Genomic DNA, 18,959 nt, shown 5'->3' with positions numbered 1-18,959 from the left:
ACTACTGGCAGCTTGTATGGTATTATGTGAGATATATATATGGGACTTTGGTTAGATCTGAGCGTAGGTAAAACCATTTTCTAAGAGATCACGTGTTTGTTTGTTTTTTTAAATTAAAATTGTGAATGTAGTTTTATCTTAATTTAATTTTTTCTGTGTACCGTGTTAAGAAAAAAAACTTGAAAGGTTTGAAGAAGCGTGTCTCTGAAGCATGGAGAAATACAACTCCCACAATTCCAACGAATTTAAGAAAAAAACGCGCATGCGTTCTCGAGCTGGGCCATTATTTTGTCCTCCTCAAGCTTCAATTGAACAACGGGCTAAGCGCTCCTTGAAATGAATTAATTATTAATTCACGGAAAGAGCTATTTTTCTCCTCTATTTCGGACCACCGACACTCATGGAGTCTCTCGGTCAGTAGCTCGGCTGCTCAGTCCTCCGTTTTACCCGGAGGCCGAAAACAGTGCGCGGAGTGACAGCCCCGTTAAAGCCTGCAGACTGGGTGTTTATCTAGTTGGCTAGCCAGCCTAGCTAGCTTCCTAGACAGATACGAGGGGAGAAAAAACCCGAAAGGACAATTTATTGACTTTTGAAAGACAGGACTGTGGCCGTCCCTGTCCCGTCCAACCAGCCGAGGGGATGGCACACCTTCGAGACATGCAGAACCAGGTAGAGAAATGATCTTTTCTTCAACTGTCACCTCCCTGCTTCTTATCCAAGACCAGCCGAACCCCCATGGCTTTTCAGGCTTTCCATGAATAACCCGGGTGGTGGGCTAGGCCATAAAAGCAAGTGTTAAAATGCACAGATGTGAATTTGTGTATATATAATGTTCTTGTCGGTGTCACAGTCAGGTGTACAACTGACTGCCATCAACAAATGACAAATATGTAATAATAATCTCTGATCTTGTATGAGTGTGTAATGACATTTTATTTTTTCAGAGTTGGGCGTTTAGAGTTAAGTCTTAATTAAGATAATATTTTTTGCACTTAGTGACTTCTTTGAAGGCATCTTTGTTCGCAAATCATTGCTCATTTCCTGCTGTTATGGAGAGACAAAACCACTGAACTTTCAGGAGTCACACTTCTTAAATTACATCCTGGCACAAAGCTCGATCTAGAGTCTAGTTAATTATATAGGGATGTGACTGAATAGATGGGCACTGACATAGATAAGAAGGTTAATTATAAATCATATTTTATATTTGGGCAGTGCATGCAAACACTATAATATGGCGATAAGGGACAACTGTGAACATGGCTTCTGTGTTGAGACTCGCCCACTCATAAGCACACACATTAAACTACAGGGGGTTGTCACTGTGGTATATACTCTGTACTTAAATCCCTCTTTTGCTCTCACTGGGCCAGAATACTCGGTTGGACCCTGAGGAGTACTTCACCAAGCAGGAGCGGATCGGCAAGGGTTCGTTTGGAGAGGTCTACAAAGGCATCAACAACCGCACAAAGGAGGTGGTGGCCATTAAAATTATAGACCTGGAGGAGGCAGAGGACGAGATAGAAGACATTCAGCAGGAGATCACGGTGCTGAGCCAGTGCGACAGTCCTTATGTTACAAAGTATTATGGCTCATATCTGAAGGTGAGATAATGTAAATACTGAAGTGACACTTGCCCAGATGCTTAAATATACAAACACATACAGTGGTTTGTTCCTTCAATTGTTTCCTCCTCCCACAGGGAACAAAGCTGTGGATTATCATGGAGTATTTAGGTGGAGGATCTGCTCTGGATCTAGTAAGTAGATTTCTATTTTTATGCAGCTTACAAAGTTTTAGACAACTCCTCCAATAGTGCACTTTTCATACTCGAGAGGGAAAACTCATCTTTTTGTCGCACTGTCACCATCCTAGCTCCGTCCAGGACCTCTTGAAGAAACTTACATTGCTACTATACTGAGGGAAATACTAAAGGGGCTGGAGTATCTGCACTCTGAAAGGAAGATTCACAGAGATATCAAAGGTAATGAGCACTCACTTCGATCTTTACGGTGTTCGGTCCTTTTAAATCAAACTCTGGTTCATTTTCCTCCTTGGTGCTGTTTGTTTGTGCAGATGTGAACCCAGTTATCACACTCGGGCACAGACCAAAACAGCCACACAGAGACCCTTTGGAAGAGGTTGTCTTGGTGCAGTTCTAAATGAACTCCAGAATAGTTTATTTATGATGTGAATATGTTCCTGGTAGTTGACCCAAACAAACTACCAGGTTACAAGTTTGAGATTTAAAAAAAACAACTTCCTGTAGGCACGTATGCTTTGTTTTCAGAGATACAGCAAGGTACTAGCGATGTGCAAAGGTCTTTATGGGCTAGCAGCTATCCGTGAAATGAAAGTAAATTCTATGTATTCTCTAATAGTCCAGGACACAGCACCTTCTTTCTATATTTACACATCTGTCCAGTGAGCGGACTGAACATCCTGACGTGTTTTTTTTTTTTTCTCTTTGTGAAAAGAGATCAAATCATAGGGAAGAACTCCAAGTTTACAAACTCACCAACTATACCAGAGAAAACAAACTATAGGTGTGAACTCTCCCAAAGAGTCTCATAGGTGTCAGCTAACAGCTAACATAGTTGTCAAGTTCTGCGCTGGTACAAACTCGGGTATAATTCAGAGCTGTTTTGTAGCGTACGCTGTTGTGAGTACAAGACTCAATGCTGTGATCCAACGTTTTATGTCAACAACTGAACGCTGTGATAGAGAGCTGCTGCACAGCCGGCCTTAACCAGATGCTGCAGAGAAGAAGTGCACACACTGAAATATGCCAACGAGCTGTGTACATTTTTAACACCATCTGTGAGCTCGAAATCTCACAACATGCTGCGTGTGCGACTTGTATACACTTTTACATATTTCTGTGTGTGGAGCCTTTTCTGCTCTGTTCTTTCCTTGTTATGAAAGAATGTAACACTTTGTAATTAAGTAATCGCACAAATAAGGAGTTTAAAACTTTGGTGTATTACTCGGTGGGGTGGATTTATTCTCCGTATTATTTGTGTTCTTGTGCTCCTTTTATCTACAGTTGCTTGTGAAATTAAATGCAGCACTCCAGTCTCCAAAATCCAAAATTAATTATTAATTCATTTTGGATTTCAAAAATGAGAGTTGGCCTGAATAAGCTGTAACAACATTGTTACTCATTATCTCAGATGTTCTGGCCTCATCTTATTTTTAGCACGTTATATTAACCAGACTGCTGTAACAGATACAAAAAGCAGACCCAGATACTTTAGGTTGTATTTTAACGGTCTGTCTTTTCTGCCTTTCTCCCAGCTGCCAATGTGCTCTTGTCAGAGCAGGGTGATGTGAAGCTGGCAGATTTTGGGGTGGCGGGGCAGCTGACAGACACTCAGATCAAGAGGAACACATTTGTCGGCACGCCTTTCTGGATGGCCCCGGAGGTCATTAAGCAGTCAGCCTACGACTTTAAGGTGAGGCAAACGTTTGTGAACAAGCTGTGTGTACACTGAGAGCATGAAGAGACATCATTTTGTTGTTAACCAACGGGAACTGAATTAAACAGCTCTTTATGTCTTTACCCACTCAGGCTGATATCTGGTCTCTGGGAATCACCGCCATTGAGTTGGCCAAAGGGGAACCCCCCAACTCTGATCTACACCCCATGAGAGTCCTCTTCCTAATCCCCAAAAACACTCCACCCACATTGGAAGGCCCTTACAGCAAACCCTTTAAAGAATTTGTAGAGGCTTGTCTAAATAAAGACCCCCGTTTTGTGAGTAAAACACCAACATACATGAGTATCATACATCTGGTAATAACTGCTGCACTGAGAGAAACTGAACATGAATTCTTTATCCTACCAAGTATTTTGGATTAGCATGTCCGGTCCTTAATAGGAATTAGAGATTGTTCTGGTTGTTTCTCAAATATTCCAACATGATCCAAAGTGCGCTCTTGAAAGGCGCCAAAACCTTTCCAAGTAATTTGACACTGAAGCTTGCTTTAGCATGTGTTTGTAGACAACAGCACTCCAACTTGTATGGGCTGAGTGATATTACCCTTGGTTGTACATTTTTATGCTCCTCATGTTTTTATTCACTACAATATAAAGCACCTTGAGGCAACAGTTGTTGTGATTTGACGCTGTATAAATGGAATTGAATCGAACTGAATTTCTTCTCTGCACAGAGACCAACAGCCAAAGAGCTTCTGAAACACAAGTTTATCACACGTTACACCAAGAAGACAGCTTATCTGACAGAGCTGATTGACCGCTACCGCCGCTGGAAATCAGAGGGACACGGGGAGGAGTCCAGCTCTGACGACTCGGACATGTTAGTCTCAAGAACATCACACTTATTTGCATTAACAATCAGGGTGTATCTGTCAGGGGTATGTTTACTCGTCCTTTCAATCTTCTTCCTCTTTCTGTCCCCGCTTCTTTCAGGGATGCTGATGGTGATGTAGATCAGTGTCCCATGTGGACCTTCCCCACAGTCAGGCCCACTTCTATGAACAAGTTACAGAAGGGCTACACGCACACAGATTCAGAGGTAAGGCAGACTGAGCAGAGACGGAAACACCAGGTCGAATCTTTTTTCCTTTCTTCTTACGCTCTGTTTTCTCTTTGCAGTCAGGAGATTCTGTGAAAAGGCAACCAAAGTCACAGTGCTTGTCTGCTTTGGTAACACCCACCTTCAGAGAGGTAGGCCATACTGCTGCTTTTTATACAATCTCAGATTCATTTAGATAAAATGTAGTAGTCGGAATATTTGCTTGACAATTGAAAGGTCACTAGGGTCCAAAAAGAAGGGCATCCAATGTAAGACTGCCAAATCAAACACGCAGCATTACCTAGTGTGGCGACCCCTTGTGGCAATTAAGCAGCCGACAGCAGCGTTTAGATTCATTTAGACTGGGCGTCGGCAACAGTTGGATAAAAAAAGAAGCACACACGGGTAACGGGGCACAAACAGGTGGATGAAATTGGGAGAGGATAAATCAATTTATATATAGTAATTGTAACCTGTGACTAACGCGAGCCACAGGTTGCTGACCTCTGATTTAGACAAAGGGCCAACATCATGACACCGTGAATCTCTGCCTTGTTTTTTACCATTAACAGATAAGAGTGAAGTGGGTCTTGTTATGATATTAATAAAAAGCTTGCCCCCACATAACCTGTTTCATTATATTTACTCTAAACAGAAGGAAGGTTTTTTTTGTTTGTTTTTTTTAAGTTTCTCACTGCACGGCATACTAAATCGTTCCCGTTTGATTTTTCCTTTACCACCAGTTGAAGGAGAAGCGGCGGGCAAGTGGCGGCGGAGTAGGAGCCATTGAGGAACTGGAGAATGCCTTCAACCTGGCAGAGGAGTCCTGTCCGGGCATCTCTGACCGTCTCGTTACACATGTGATGGAGAGAGTGTGCAGGTGATGTACCGCCGTCTCTGTTTAATATTAAACAGCAAATACACACTTATCTTATTCTGACCTGCTGCTTCATGTCGTTCTTTTAGGTTTTCTTTAAATGGCAACACCACCCCGTCTTCGCGGTGAAAGCCTCGCTGGATGTAACGTGACCCTTCGACCCTTTTTCAGTCCCCCCCAAATCCACACAGCTTCTCAGATAAGGACCACAGACGAATCCCCACCCACCTCCATCCCCTCATACCTGTACACCCTTCCAAGTCCAGCCCCTGAAGAGATCTTTTAATTAGTTATAATTAAATATTTTTACAGTTTTTCTTTATGTGCGGAGAGTATTTAAGACAAAAAAAGCCATGACAGTTAGAGCGTTGTGTATCCATGTTAGTGGAAAAAAAACCAACTATAATAAATTCTATGAAAAATGTTCCATTATCTTTGCTGTCATATGTCATTAATTTAACTACTGGCTCGTGTTTCTTTTTTATAGAGGACCTATAATACTTTCCTTTATTTTCTGTCATGTATATGCTGTTACATGCTTGATGCTCAGATTACACTTGGCCAAAGTTTAAGTTTACTGCTCAAAAAGGAACACTTAGTCCTGGCAGTATAACACCAACTCACTGCAGGAGTATCAACCTGGCCAGGCTGGAACCTCAAACCACTGTGAATTCATTTTGTGTGCTTTTAGAAATGAAAATGATAGCGTGATGCTGAGCTCCTGGACAGTATTTGAGTATTTGGCTGCTTCACCAGCATAAAGTCCAACAGTGGCTCTGGGGATTTCATCCCTGTACTATTCTGTGTTATACTGGGATCATTAAAGGTTACCTTCATTGTTTTGAGCAGTGTAATTACGTCAGTGAGCTAAAAAGAGCCCAGACTTAAGACTGCTATCAGTTTCAGATGTTTTTTTCCTACTCTTGATTCTGTATGGTGCGTTGCGATATCCTTATTATGGTCTTTTCAGGTACATACATTTAGCTGTCAGCACAGAAGCCCCACCCATGTGCCATACAAGCCTGTGTATGAGAACGATATTGAGAGGAAAGCTGGTTTTAGGGGAGGGTGAAGGAAACGAAGAGGTTGTTTCAAATACAAGATGGTTGAGGATTATTTGTAACAATGATTTCCAAAGATATTGGAATAATGGTCTAAGATGAAAGTATGGACCTAGAAACATAATAGGTTAATTTTAAATACAGTGCAAAAGTCTTGAGTCACCCCTCTTTTCTTTATATTTTGCTCCCAAGGAGCCAGACTTTTGTAATTTCAAAAGTGCTATTGAGCAGTAGTTCTCAAGGATGTCTTTCAAAAACATATTTTGGACCTTGGTTGCTTTTTCAGTCCAGTCCTTGCACCTGTTCATTGCCAGTGGAACGTTTTCTTTTTTTTTTTTTTTTAATGACCAGCACCAATGAACCATTCAAGGGCTGCATTTCAACCAGCAGCAATGGGATTGTGTCATAAATGATGGAATTATAAACCAGGAAAAGTCCGATTTTGTTCCAACATGTAATCCTATCTAAAAAGCATATAGAAGAATAAAGGTACATATTACATTTCATCTTTCAGACTTGCTAGAACTGTTTTTTGCCTTATTGTGTTAATAAAAATGTGTTGCACCTTTTTCTAGTTTTCCTAGAAAACCATGAAGAAATGAGGGGTGGCTCAAGACTTCTGCCAAGTATCAGTATCAGCTTTAACCTAGCCTATACAGGGAGTGCAGAATTATTAGGCAAATGAGTATTTTGTCCACAACATCCTCTTCATGCATGTTGTCTTACTCCAAGCTGTATAGGCTCGAAAGCCTACTACCAATTAAGCATATTAGGTGATGTGCATCTCTGTAATGAGAAGGGGTGTGGTCTAATGACATCAACACCCTATATCAGGTGTGCATAATTATTAGGCAACTTCCTTTCCTTTGGCAAAATGGGTCAAAAGAAGGACTTGACAGGCTCAGAAAAGTCAAAAATAGTGAGATATCTTGCAGAGGGATGCAGCAGTCTCAAAATTGCAAAGCTTCTGAAGCGTGATCATCGAACAATCAAGCGTTTCATTCAAAATAGTCAACAGGGTCGCAAGAAGCGTGTGGAAAAACCAAGGCGCAAAATAACTGCCCATGAACTGAGAAAAGTCAAGCGTGCAGCTGCCAAGATGCCACTTGCCACCAGTTTGGCCATATTTCAGAGCTGCAACATCACTGGAGTGCCCAAAAGCACAAGGTGTGCAATACTCAGAGACATGGCCAAGGTAAGAAAGGCTGAAAGACGACCACCACTGAACAAGACACACAAGCTGAAACGTCAAGACTGGGCCAAGAAATATCTCAAGACTGGTTTTTCTAAGGTTTTATGGACTGATGAAATGAGAGTGAGTCTTGATGGGCCAGATGGATGGGCCCGTGGCTGGATTGGTAAAGGGCAGAGAGCTCCAGTCCGACTCAGACGCCAGCAAGGTGGAGGTGGAGTACTGGTTTGGGCTGGTATCATCAAAGATGAGCTTGTGGGGCCTTTTCGGGTTGAGGATGGAGTCAAGCTCAACTCCCAGTCCTACTGCCAGTTTCTGGAAGACACCTTCTTCAAGCAGTGGTACAGGAAGAAGTCTGCATCCTTCAAGAAAAACATGATTTTCATGCAGGACAATGCTCCATCACACGCGTCCAAGTACTCCACAGCGTGGCTGGCAAGAAAGGGTATAAAAGAAGAAAAACTAATGACATGGCCTCCTTGTTCACCTGATCTGAACCCCATTGAGAACCTGTGGTCCATCATCAAATGTGAGATTTACAAGGAGGGAAAACAGTACACCTCTCTGAACAGTGTCTGGGAGGCTGTGGTTGCTGCTGCACGCAATGTTGATGGTGAACAGATCAAAACACTGACAGAATCCATGGATGGCAGGCTTTTGAGTGTCCTTGCAAAGAAAGGTGGCTATATTGGTCGCTGATTTGTTTTTGTTTTGTTTTTGAATGTCAGAAATGTATATTTGTGAATGTGGAGATGTTATATTGGTTTCACTGGTAAAAATAAATAATTGAAATGGGTATATATTTGTTTTTTGTTAAGTTGCCTAATAATTATGCACAGTAATAGTCACCTGCACACACAGATATCCCCCTAAAATAGCTAAAACTAAAAACAAACTAAAAACTACTTCCAAAAACATTCAGCTTTGATATTAATGAGTTTTTTGGGTTCATTGAGAACATGGTTGTTGTTCAATAATAAAATTATTCCTCAAAAATACAACTTGCCTAATAATTCTGCACTCCCTGTAGGTTCACATTAGTCCAGTGCTGCAGATGCTTCATTAATGTTTTAAAAGTAATCTTCTATTTAAAAAAAAAAAAAATGTTGTTACACTATCATTTGATTCCGTTTCCACGCCTCTTGCTGCACATGGGAATATAAGCTTGGAGGTTTGGTAATTAACCTCTATATCTCACAGTATCTCAGTAATTAGTGACACCCTGTTACTGTGAGGGCAGAATCACGGTGGTTCTTTCAGAGGTAATTAATCTCACTGAAATAAAACACGTAGCAGAGCATCACCTGATGTGCATGACGAGCAGCTTCGGGCTCCTCTAATTTTATAAAGTTTATGGTCTAACTGAACACCAGCAGGCACTGATTAGGTTTCAATGGGAAGTGTTGCTTGTCTAAGATCCAGTGTATCATACACCCAGAATCAGTAATCAGCAGAGTTGTGTTGCTTCTGAGGCATACCTTTCTTTATGGATTTAGAAAAATTAATTTTACAAAGTGTTGCATGACCAATCGCTCTGTGGCTCATGGCTGCTTTCGTCTAGTCATAGTCTGTAAATGGGATCTGGCAAAATGCTTTAACACGAGCAGCTTAAATTCAGCCAACGGTAATCAGGCAGTCACCTGATTTTCCCTAACACTGCAAACCTACCTGGTAAGTTATTCTCACAGACGTTAAATCTTGCACAAAAATGATTGAAACTGTGTCCATTGTCTTTCCGTACACACAAACGCAGTGATTACACACACCCACATTTCTTTCTGTTATTTAAATTTTATTATTTGAACTGTTCTCCCTTAGAAATAAAACAAAAAAACAAAAAAGGTAGGGGGGAAATGTTAAAAAAAAAAAAGCAGACTAAAAAAAAATGTTTGATACTTAATAAAACTTTTATTACAATATATGTATCAAGAACAAAATCTGTCAGGTACAAACAGCACAAAGGAATGTCAGAACTCACATCTCGGCTGGTGAGGGGATCGTTGGCTACACTGACCTCATCAGGTCGCCTTTAAACTCTGCGGTCGCCAAAACCACAAAGCGTTCAGCAGTAGGGACAGGTAGAAGTTTCAACTCCTTAAATCTCACTGTACCAATAAACTCGCTCACTGCTCCTGTCACATGATTTCACTTTACACCGAGGACGACACACGTGAAGGACTAAATGCATTTAGTTAAGTGAAAGCACCAAAGAGGCCTCGCGCCTCATTTGTCTGGCGTATGGGGAAGACTATAAAAGGTTCTGGATCACAGTTTAATTCATATCAAAAGGAGCTTAACCACACTTGAAGGCAGTTGAACATAATGACTGAGAAAAGCACAAATGGATGAAACGCTGCCCTAAAATTTATCGTAATTTTTTTATGGGTTGAGAATCGCATGCACATGAGCGGGTTAACATCAATACTGAGCAGGACAGGTTCCATTTAATGGCAAGCATGTATGGTGAACTCATAAATTGTTAAATAATGTTTTCTCCTGACAGGAATAACATTGAAACAGTCATGTAACAATGGAATAAAAGAGGTTTTTCAGCTACGTCTGCTACTACAGTTCTCTCTCTCTCAATGACACTCCTTCACAGAGCATGTGTTAGCATGTGCTCCGACAGACGCTTCAGCACTAAAGTCTTCGCATAGAAGCAGCAATACTTTGGTTTTCTGACCAGCAAACAAAAGGAAAAAAAATTAACTATCTCCCAATATAAAATATGCAAGCATTTTAAAATATTGGTCATATGACTTCATTTCAGTAAACGATTTCTTCTAAAGTGGTACAATAAAAAAAAAAAAAAAAATGGAACCGTGTGTGAATATATAAATGTAACACTGTTGAATATACTTTACTGTATGCATTTAAAAAAAAAAAATAAAAAAAAAAGACTCCAGATCCCATGTGGAGCTGAAATTACAAAAATAATAATAATAATAAAATAGTGGCAAGCAAGAGGAGTCATGACCAGGCAGCTTTACACCTTTTCCATCTCTCTGGTCAAACTCGAGCAGTGGCTCAAATATCTAATCCGGAAAAAAAAAGGAAAGTAAGAATATTAATATTTGGACATCTGAAGAAATCTAGCACGCTGTAAAATAACTGATAATGCGTCTGCAGCAGAATTGCCCTCGGGTCTCCACAGGTCTGCCTCTTACCATCAGTTTCACACATGTTGGCCTTCTCCCTCTCCGTCTCCTTGTTTCTGCATCTGGGCCTGCATCTTGGCAATCATCTCCTGCATTCGCCTCAGCTGAACGACACAGAACATCAAAAGGTGTGAATCAGGACAGTCTCATGGCTGCGACTTTGAAGTGACATAAGGCATTTTGGGGGGGTTTTCTATAGAGTCTATCATATAATATTGTTTGTTGTTTCTGCAAGGTTGTCTACTTATTTGTTTTAAACTGGACCTTGATGCACACCCTCACTCCATCCCCTGTCTGAAATATGCCGTTTCACCTCCTCTCCCTTTAAAACCTGCCTCCTTGTTTGCAACAGTCAACAAATCTTCTGACTGGCTGCCCGTCGCAAACACAAGCAATAAATGTGCCTCATCTTTATCTTGGCCCAAAAGCTTTCTTTAGGAAACCTAAACAACACATTTCTTTGAAAACAACGCTTGTAGTCTAGTGTCTGAAATATCTCACCTCAGCCTCCTTCTCCAGCAGGATCATATCCTTGTCCATTTCCTCCGGCTCAGGTCCCTTTCTGCTTTACAGACACAACTATAGTTACTGCAATGCTGTGCGCTGCGAAGATCAATGACTTAATTATGCAGGACACAATTAAAAAGATAATCATTAAAGCAAATACACAACCGGAGAGGTTATAAATGCTCTTGTAGTGATTTTTGAAGCATGATTATTTAGTCAGCAGAGAAACTGTGTTTTCTCTGCATGAGAGAGTGTTGCCATTTTAAGCAGCGTTAAGCAAACACGACAAAAGCCACACTGAGGAAGTAGAAAAGCGGGTCAGTGGGTTAGTTTTGTTTGCAGGGACAAGGTTTGTCAGAGAAGAGTTGGCAGCTATAACAAATAACTACACAGAGGTGAAAGCATGAAGATTCAAGAGAGAAGCAGTGGGTGCAAAGGTCAGGGGAAGAGCAGGACCTCCCCCAAACTAAGAAAATCCAAAAATAAAACAGTACCTCCATCAGTCCACTCAGAATAAGGCAATTCAACACCAAACACCATCTTTGGACAGATGGCACGGCAAATATGAAGACAGTAAAACCACTCCCTTATTCTGTGTTGCCTTTAGAAGAAAAGTCTAAAAACAGTCCTTTGGGTCAACGTTAGGGGTTAAATAATGAGCTACCCACACTATGTTAAATGCTACACACACAGTAATCTTGTTTCTAACCTGCACAGATTTGCTACACACAAGATAAAACAACCCACTAAAGCAAACAGCACTAAATTCACCTCCAACTACCTCTACCTCTACCTATTACAGTTCACATGCAAAAATCACGGGTTAGAGTTACTGTACTACAGAACTGATACTGGAAAAAAGGAAATGAATGACCGGACTACCCAATGAACAGGAATAACTCTTTATTTTTCCTTTTCTGGTTGGTTTAGCTGGGTTTTGTTAAGTTTCACCTCGTGTGTGTGTGTTTTTTCCACAATACTGGATGTAAATGTACACACAGCTCAGAGATTTGCTGTTTGAGGAGGGGGAGGTGCAGAAAAGCAAGCAGACAGGGAAGTACGTACGCAGGAGACATAGGCAGAATGTAACCATGGGAGGACAACCTGCCACCCCGTTTGAGGCGCTCCGAACGGAAGTTCTCATAATGCAGGTCCTGGGTTACTTCCTGGAGATCCTGCATGTGGGTTCTGTGGGATTGAGGAAAAGTCAAACAATAAACAGATTTGCAGAGAGCTCAGGCACCGCCATACTCCCTCCAAAGGCAGGCGGAGGCCGTCTGGTTACAGCAGTTTCAAAATGAGACTACGTTATCTACACAGTTTTGTCAACTCACAAACGTCACCACTCACATCAGCATGATCCGCAGTTTGAGGAAATCATTGTGCTCCGGGTTCTCCACCTCCACCACTCCCCAAGGGTACAGACGACCTCTGACCTTTTTCCCTTTGGCCTCAATCTGCTGGTTGGAACCTACCACTGCAAATGGGATGCTAGCCTGGAGAAGAGGAGCAGTAGCTCATATTTATCATGTTTCAACCACACACCATGGATAATTATGATACTTAAAACCAATCCCTAAATTGATAGTTGGAAGTTTAACAAAAGCAGAGCTGTCCCAAACGAGTACCAAAGCTTCTAAAGTGAATAATCAAAGCTTCACAAGATGACCAGGAGAGAAGGATTGGGTTGTCTACCACCTCACCCTAACTAACCAACCAACTAAACCAGCAAATACTGCATTTATGACATATAAACTTACTGTTTTTACGAAAAATTTATATTTGTTGGAAAGGGCTGTCTGATAGCTTTCCTCTTTGCTTTTGTGGTCTGCACCGGGTAACACACTGAACCTTGACCCAGAGTTTATTTTGATGCGTTTGTTTGTAAGCACACGTGCCATCTCACAAGTTGACTCACAGAAAACACTGAGATAGAAACTGGGTTTTGTTCAAATCTCCCATCGCTATTTGCGTAGGAAGAAGACAGAAAGAAACCTTTCTCCAAGGTTGAAATCGTGCACAGATAATGAAGTCAGTACCTTGAGGATCCTCGTCTGCTCTTTGAAATCTTCATCTTCATCTGACTCAGCATCGGGAAGATGGTAGATTTTGATGCCATGCTCGTCGATCTCATCGAGAATCTTGATAACACGAGAGTGTAAAACAACAGTTATTAGCAGTTATGTTAAACTGATGATGATCTTCTGCTTTCTTTTGATTCCAGACACGAGATAACGATCCTCAGAATCATTTCTCAGGATCAGCTGATACAGTAGTACCTGCGAAATTTTGATGCACCCGATGGATAAAGCAGTGAGTATGATAACATGATACTGTAACTACTCTTCAAGTCAGGAAATGGAAAAAGTCCCCGAACAATGGGTAACTCTGGCGTCCTCACCCTGCGCTTGAGCCTCTCCCTCTCTCTGAGGGTGAGTGTGTCGGCCTTAGCGATGACAGGAACCACATTGACCTTGTTGTGAATGGCCTTCATGAACTGGACGTCAAGTGGTTTCAGGCTGGGAGGGACAGGAAACAGAGGGTCAACGAGAGACAAAGAATCTGCGTGAACAGAGGACCTTCACTGTAATGACTTAGGCCTATACAGTATTTGTGCAAGCGGGCATAGCAGGACACACCCGTGGCCGAGTGGGGAGATGAAATAGAAGCAGCAGTGAACTCTATTGTCAACAATGTGTCTACGATTTAGGCCGCTCTCGTCGTGGAGGTAGCGCTCAAACTGGTCATCAATGTAGCTGATAATGGTGCTGAAACTGGATGGACAAAAAAAGAAAAAGTTATACTGAGCAAAAGCAACCACAAAGCCTGGCTAATAATAGATTCTCTCCTATCCTTAAGATTTCTACAGTGTTATTTTGAGCCATCTAACGTTAGTGGGTCATCACCACTCACAGATCACAGGAATAAGATAGCAATTCAAATCCAAAAATACCTCATCTACTCATCAGCCTCCACCCTACAATGATTTCTCACCAGTCTTGGCTGTTGATGGCGTCCCCGTATCCTGGTGTGTCAACCACAGTGAGGCGGAGCTTCACTCCTCGCTCCTCGATTTCCACAGTGGATGCCTCGATCTGAACTGTCCTTTCTATTTTTTCTATAAGGAGGAAAGATCAAATGCAGGTTTCTCAAACTGCTTCACAAAAAATGAATCATCTGTGTTTTCAGCGTGTAAATGTGTGTGTGTGTTTTACCTGCTGCTCCAGGAATGACTCTCTCAGGGTACAGGTCAGTGAGGAAGAGGCTGTTGATCAAGGTGGATTTTCCAAGTCCAGATTCACCTTTAGATAACAGGAAGGTAAAGCTGTCACAAGTAAATGAGGGCTGCATAATGGTTAAATGGTTAATGGCCTGTATTTGTATAGCGCTTTACTAGTCCCTAAGGACCCCAAAGCGCTTTACACAACCAGTCATTCACCCATTCACACACTGGTGATGGCAAGCTACATTGTAGCCACAGCCACCCTGGGGCGCACTGACAGAGGCGAGGCTGCCGGACACTGGCGCCACCGGGCCCTCTGACTGCCTGTAATTATTAGCATTAACACAATGCTAATAATTACAAATGCACAGTCAGGCTCTGGTTAGTGCAAGGGCTCTTCTAATGCAGAGCTCAGTTTCAACCAAAAGAACAAAGACATCCTCAGTGCACTGCAGTGTGTAACACACACTGCATCTCACACAAGATGGAAATACACATCAACCAAACTCTAAATCTGACTTTAGCATTAATCTTTCCCCGGCCGTCAGGTGGCTGAAACCTTGTCAGAAGCTGGGAAGGATACAAGTTTGTTCACGAGTTAAGGGTAAGAACCTTAATTTGACCAGAGAGGTTACACAAAAGAGACCTGACATTCAAAAGCCAAATAGAAATCTACAGAATTCCAAATTTAGCAGGTTGAACAGGAAACATTACACCAATTGTGTGGTGAAATTTCCATTTTTCCATTTTCTTTATGACTTTTCAAATTCAGGGTCAGGTGGAAGCTGGAGCCTATCCCAGCTGTTATGGGGAACAGGCAAGGTACACCCTGGACAGGTATCCAGTCTATCACAGGGGAAAGGACTGATGTGATTCTAAAACTATATTAGTCCAGCTCTTTAATAAAATAAACAAAGGGTAAACAAACTGTATTTAATGAGAATGACGTTATTTGAATGCTTCAGTCGATATAATTTATGAATGAACTACACATCAGTATCAATGTCTTTACAGGACAAAATTTAAACCATGCATCCAAATACCAATAGTAGGTGTTCCTCAAGTGAAAGCCAATAGTAACTCAGTCTGATAATCAGGCCAAGAAAAACCTCCTGCACACCACACAAACATCTGATCTGATCTGCCGCATCGCTTCAGTCTAACACTCTGCCTGCTGTCTGGAAAAAAAGATTCAAAGCAACCGTAAAGACAAGAAACTACTGTTTAGTTTCTTGGTTACATCCAGCTAAAAACAGAAGTCGAGCACAGACACAGAGTCTTAAACAGCTGCTACTGCTGCTCTCGCCAGGCTGTGACAAAAGATTTACTGAGGTCTTCTTTAGTGGCAATTTGCCAGGAGGTCTTGTAAGGGAGCAAACTGACATATTTATTATGCACACTGCAAGTTCAAGTGCATGTGGGAAAGGAAGAGACTACAGAGATCAATGCTTTTCATTTTCATTGCAACATTATTATTTCTATACGTGGAGAAGAGCAGCATCTAGCCGCTCGCCCAGGAAAACACTGATTTAATTTAATAACGGGGGGGGGGCGTTAAACAGAGGGTATATTACTGCATTACAAGAACCAGCAGGCCTCGCTGTCCACTGTTTGAATGGGTCCCTGGAGGCACACAGGCTACATTCCTCTCTGGTTTATTTTAAAGAAGAAGGATGAGCAGTGTTGAGGGGAGCTTCGACCCTCCCCCATTCCCAGCAAGCACAGGGGTTCACCCAGTCACAGGAACCAGAGCAAGAGTTTACACTGCTGCCAACATCAGCTGAGCAGCTTTACCGATGACTACGTCTGCGCAGAAAAAAAAAACTTCATGCACAGTAAGACAGTCAAGTGCAAGCCTACGAATTATAGAACACAAAACAACCGGTGTGCTCGTGACACACAAACGAAAAAAGCTACGGAAGTCAAAAAGAGCTCAGACTGCAAAAACTGCATATTGTTCAAGCGAGCATCCAAGATCCCAACATGAATTTAACCCAATAACATGAGCGAAAAAAGACAAAATGCATTCCACAAAGTGGCCGTGTTTACTCTAGCTTTAACATTCTTATCACTGAGATACATTATCATTTTCCAGACTAAATAAAAAACAGCGTCACGTCACAGCAAGAAGAAAAATGTGGTGGGAAAAGCATTAGCGTACTCACCTACAACCATAAGGGTGAACTCAAAGCCCTTTTTTACAGATTTTCGATGAACCTGATTAGGCAGGTTGGCGAATCCAACATACCCCGGGGTCTCGGGGTTTGAGAACTGCCCCTGCTGTAGCGAAAAGGGAGGAAAAGTAAAAAGAAAGGAGTGTAAAATGATTATTACTTCTGATTAAACTGAGCAGGATAAATGTGAGGCGACAGCTAATTATATGCGAGCGAGCTTAAATCACTGAGCAGGCTTGACTGTGACGGGGTTATTTAAGAGGCTATTTCCAAAAGATCTCGCACCACCCCATTCATCCAGCATTTTCTACACGCAGCTCATCAAAAGGAAGCCATTTACCAATCCCTGCAGCTAGCCAGGCTGTATACCAGAAAATTCAAATGTAATACAAAGCAGCACCTTCTTTATTCAGTTTATAAGGTGGACAAAGCCTCCATTCCTTGTCCTTTCAGGAAGAAGGTCAAGATGAGCGAGCTTGATAAGCAGTGTGTTTTTACACTGCCCTTAGCCCTTTCAGTACAAAGAAAACTGCATGAGTGAGTCATGAGGATAATGAGCAGCACGCAGACAATGTACCCATTAACAGGACGGTAATATCAATGCCTAAAAAACAAGAAGTTTCAACTCAGTGGGCATATTGTGTTTCCTTTTCACTACCATTAAAGCTACTGCAATGGAGTAGGCAGTCACTGAAGTACAGGCAGGAATCTAGTATTACAGCATGCCTATTGGTTCAGATAGAAAAACTGGTTGGTTTGTTTGTTTGATATGATTTACCTTCATTTTGTCAGCTTGAGACATGTTTTCCTCCTTGTTTAGGCTGAAAGAGAAGACAAAAAACAGACAGATATAAACCAACCAACACAAAAAAATCTTTTCTCACCCTTCTTCTAAAATGGGGGTTGGACTTATGCAGTCACATACTCAGAGGCTTCAGAGTATGAGAGACAGGAAGTCTGTTTTTTGCTCGGAGTGGCTTGTGAGAGTGATGTGTCTCACCACAGAAAAAACTGCTTTCCTGCTCTAGGTGTCTGCATTACAGCTGCATCCCACTACAGTTCTATGATCTGAGGGAAGAGATGCAGCTTAAGCCTTCAAACCCAGCCTTTCTGTAATTACCATCATATCGGTCTCTTTTGCTAGTTGTGTTGTAGGCTGTTGTATCTTATTTGAAACCCCCTGAATGAACTGAAACTGTGAGAAACACACCCACAGTACGAGGGAGAAGACGTTTTCTCTGCATATAACCGAGCATTTCTTTTCCGGTTAATTAACTAAATATGTTTCCGAGGTAGTTTAGTTGAGTTAGCATTACAAGTCAGCTGATTTTCCGATTTTCTAAATGTGACTGATATTACTTAATAAACCAGCTTCGGGTATTTTAAAATTTTGCTATAGCGGTAACAAACCTCCCGGTTATCGACGGTCAATTGAACGCTGTTTAACAAGCTAGCAGCCCGAGCTAGCAGCTCGGGACACTGTTAAGCTAAGCTTTAATTACTATTAACTAGCCGGGCAGGAAATCAAATAAGCTAATGTTAGCTTCGTCGTTTTAACAGCGACGGCGCCGACACACTCGGTGATAAATAACTGGTTAAATGCTGAAAAGTACACGGTTACCTTGCAGAGTAGATGGAAGTACAGGGAGCGATGAGCAGCAGACTTGGCGGACACCTCAAATTCTTCAGATTCCGCTGCAGCAGCTTCCTTTAGCACACAGACCACAATGCACTGGGCGAGAGGAGCGCAGCAGGCTCAGCCCTCAGCCGAGCCACTGAGACTGCTAACTAACTAAAACTAGGTGTCAAAAAGGTAAATCAAATAAAAACTAGACTTTAGAAAATATAGATAAATAAAAATAATAAAAACAGAGAGGAAGATTATTTTGTGTTTGTCAATATAGTTAAGTCATTGCTGCAGATGTTCAGTAACAATAGGTTAATACAAGACTTAGCTGTAATACCTGATCTATTTTTTTTAATTTTGTCCTTGAAAAATGTCCTCTATGATATAATAACAGGATTAAACTAACATTCGTATTAATGAAAACTACGGTGAATGTTTAACATTTTCAGACTTATAGAAACTAAACTGGAAAAAATAAACAGATTCTAACGAAAACTTAATTGAACCGAAAACACTGAAGTCTGAAACTGACAAAAAAAAAAGAAAGAAAAAAAGACTTTGCCCCCACAGCAGGAGCCTGTGTCATGTACGATCTTGTACAT

General features: G+C 41.6%; 2 protein-coding genes across 3 annotated transcripts; one reads left to right on the top strand and one right to left on the bottom strand.

Moving 5' to 3' along the window:
- Positions 1-262: 262 nt before the first annotated feature.
- On the top strand, positions 263-5,847 carry stk25b (serine/threonine kinase 25b). The gene is made up of 11 exons (XM_005939383.2): positions 263-669; positions 1,374-1,604; positions 1,703-1,759; positions 1,876-1,984; positions 3,298-3,455; positions 3,572-3,757; positions 4,174-4,319; positions 4,433-4,538; positions 4,619-4,690; positions 5,282-5,418; positions 5,505-5,847. Exons 1-11 carry the CDS (start codon positions 640-642, stop codon positions 5,542-5,544), a joined length of 1,272 nt encoding a protein of 423 aa, XP_005939445.1. The 5' UTR covers positions 263-639; the 3' UTR covers positions 5,545-5,847.
- Positions 5,848-9,556: 3,709 nt separating this feature from the next.
- sept2 (septin 2) lies at positions 9,557-18,504 on the bottom strand. Of its 2 annotated transcripts, none has more exons than XM_005939381.3 (13): positions 18,352-18,504; positions 17,509-17,551; positions 16,722-16,836; positions 14,549-14,635; positions 14,328-14,451; positions 13,973-14,107; positions 13,735-13,852; positions 13,373-13,474; positions 12,684-12,829; positions 12,399-12,521; positions 11,328-11,388; positions 10,836-10,930; positions 9,557-10,703 (listed from the first exon to the last, which is right to left on the bottom strand). In XM_005939381.3, exons 2-12 carry the CDS (start codon positions 17,530-17,532, stop codon positions 10,844-10,846), a joined length of 1,122 nt encoding a protein of 373 aa, XP_005939443.1. In that variant the 5' UTR covers positions 17,533-17,551; positions 18,352-18,504; the 3' UTR covers positions 9,557-10,703; positions 10,836-10,843. The 2 variants fall into 2 exon arrangements, with proteins under 2 accessions (XP_005939443.1, XP_005939444.1); XM_005939382.3 differs by having other exon boundaries at positions 12,438-12,521; positions 18,352-18,503.
- Between the last annotated feature and the right edge of the window lie 455 nt (positions 18,505-18,959).

Source organism: Haplochromis burtoni, unplaced genomic scaffold (genome assembly GCF_018398535.1).
Source record: "Haplochromis burtoni strain Fernald_Lab_line unplaced genomic scaffold, NCSU_Asbu1 Contig_266, whole genome shotgun sequence".
NCBI lineage: Eukaryota > Metazoa > Chordata > Actinopteri > Cichliformes > Cichlidae > Haplochromis > Haplochromis burtoni.
The sequence above is the reverse complement of the archived record's forward strand: the minus strand, read 5'-3'. Positions and strand labels throughout refer to the sequence as shown.

What these genes read in the sequence shown, in the direction of transcription:
- stk25b (XM_005939383.2), top strand. Translation starts at nt 640, where the DNA reads ATGGCACACCTTCGAGACATGCAGAACCAG. An exon ending in ATTATGGCTCATATCTGAAG is followed by an intron (nt 1,605 to 1,702) that starts GTGAGATAATGT and finishes CTCCTCCCACAG; the next exon opens with GGAACAAAGCTGTGGATTAT. An exon ending in AGCTCTGACGACTCGGACAT is followed by an intron (nt 4,320 to 4,432) that starts GTTAGTCTCAAG and finishes CGCTTCTTTCAG; the next exon opens with GGATGCTGATGGTGATGTAG.
- sept2 (XM_005939381.3), bottom strand. Translation starts at nt 17,532, where the DNA reads ATGTCTCAAGCTGACAAAATGAAG. An exon ending in GTTCACCCTTATGGTTGTAG is followed by an intron (nt 14,636 to 16,721) that starts GTGAGTACGCTA and finishes TGTTATCTAAAG; the next exon opens with GTGAATCTGGACTTGGAAAA. An exon ending in GGGAGAGGCTCAAGCGCAGG is followed by an intron (nt 13,475 to 13,734) that starts GTGAGGACGCCA and finishes CGTGTTATCAAG; the next exon opens with ATTCTCGATGAGATCGACGA.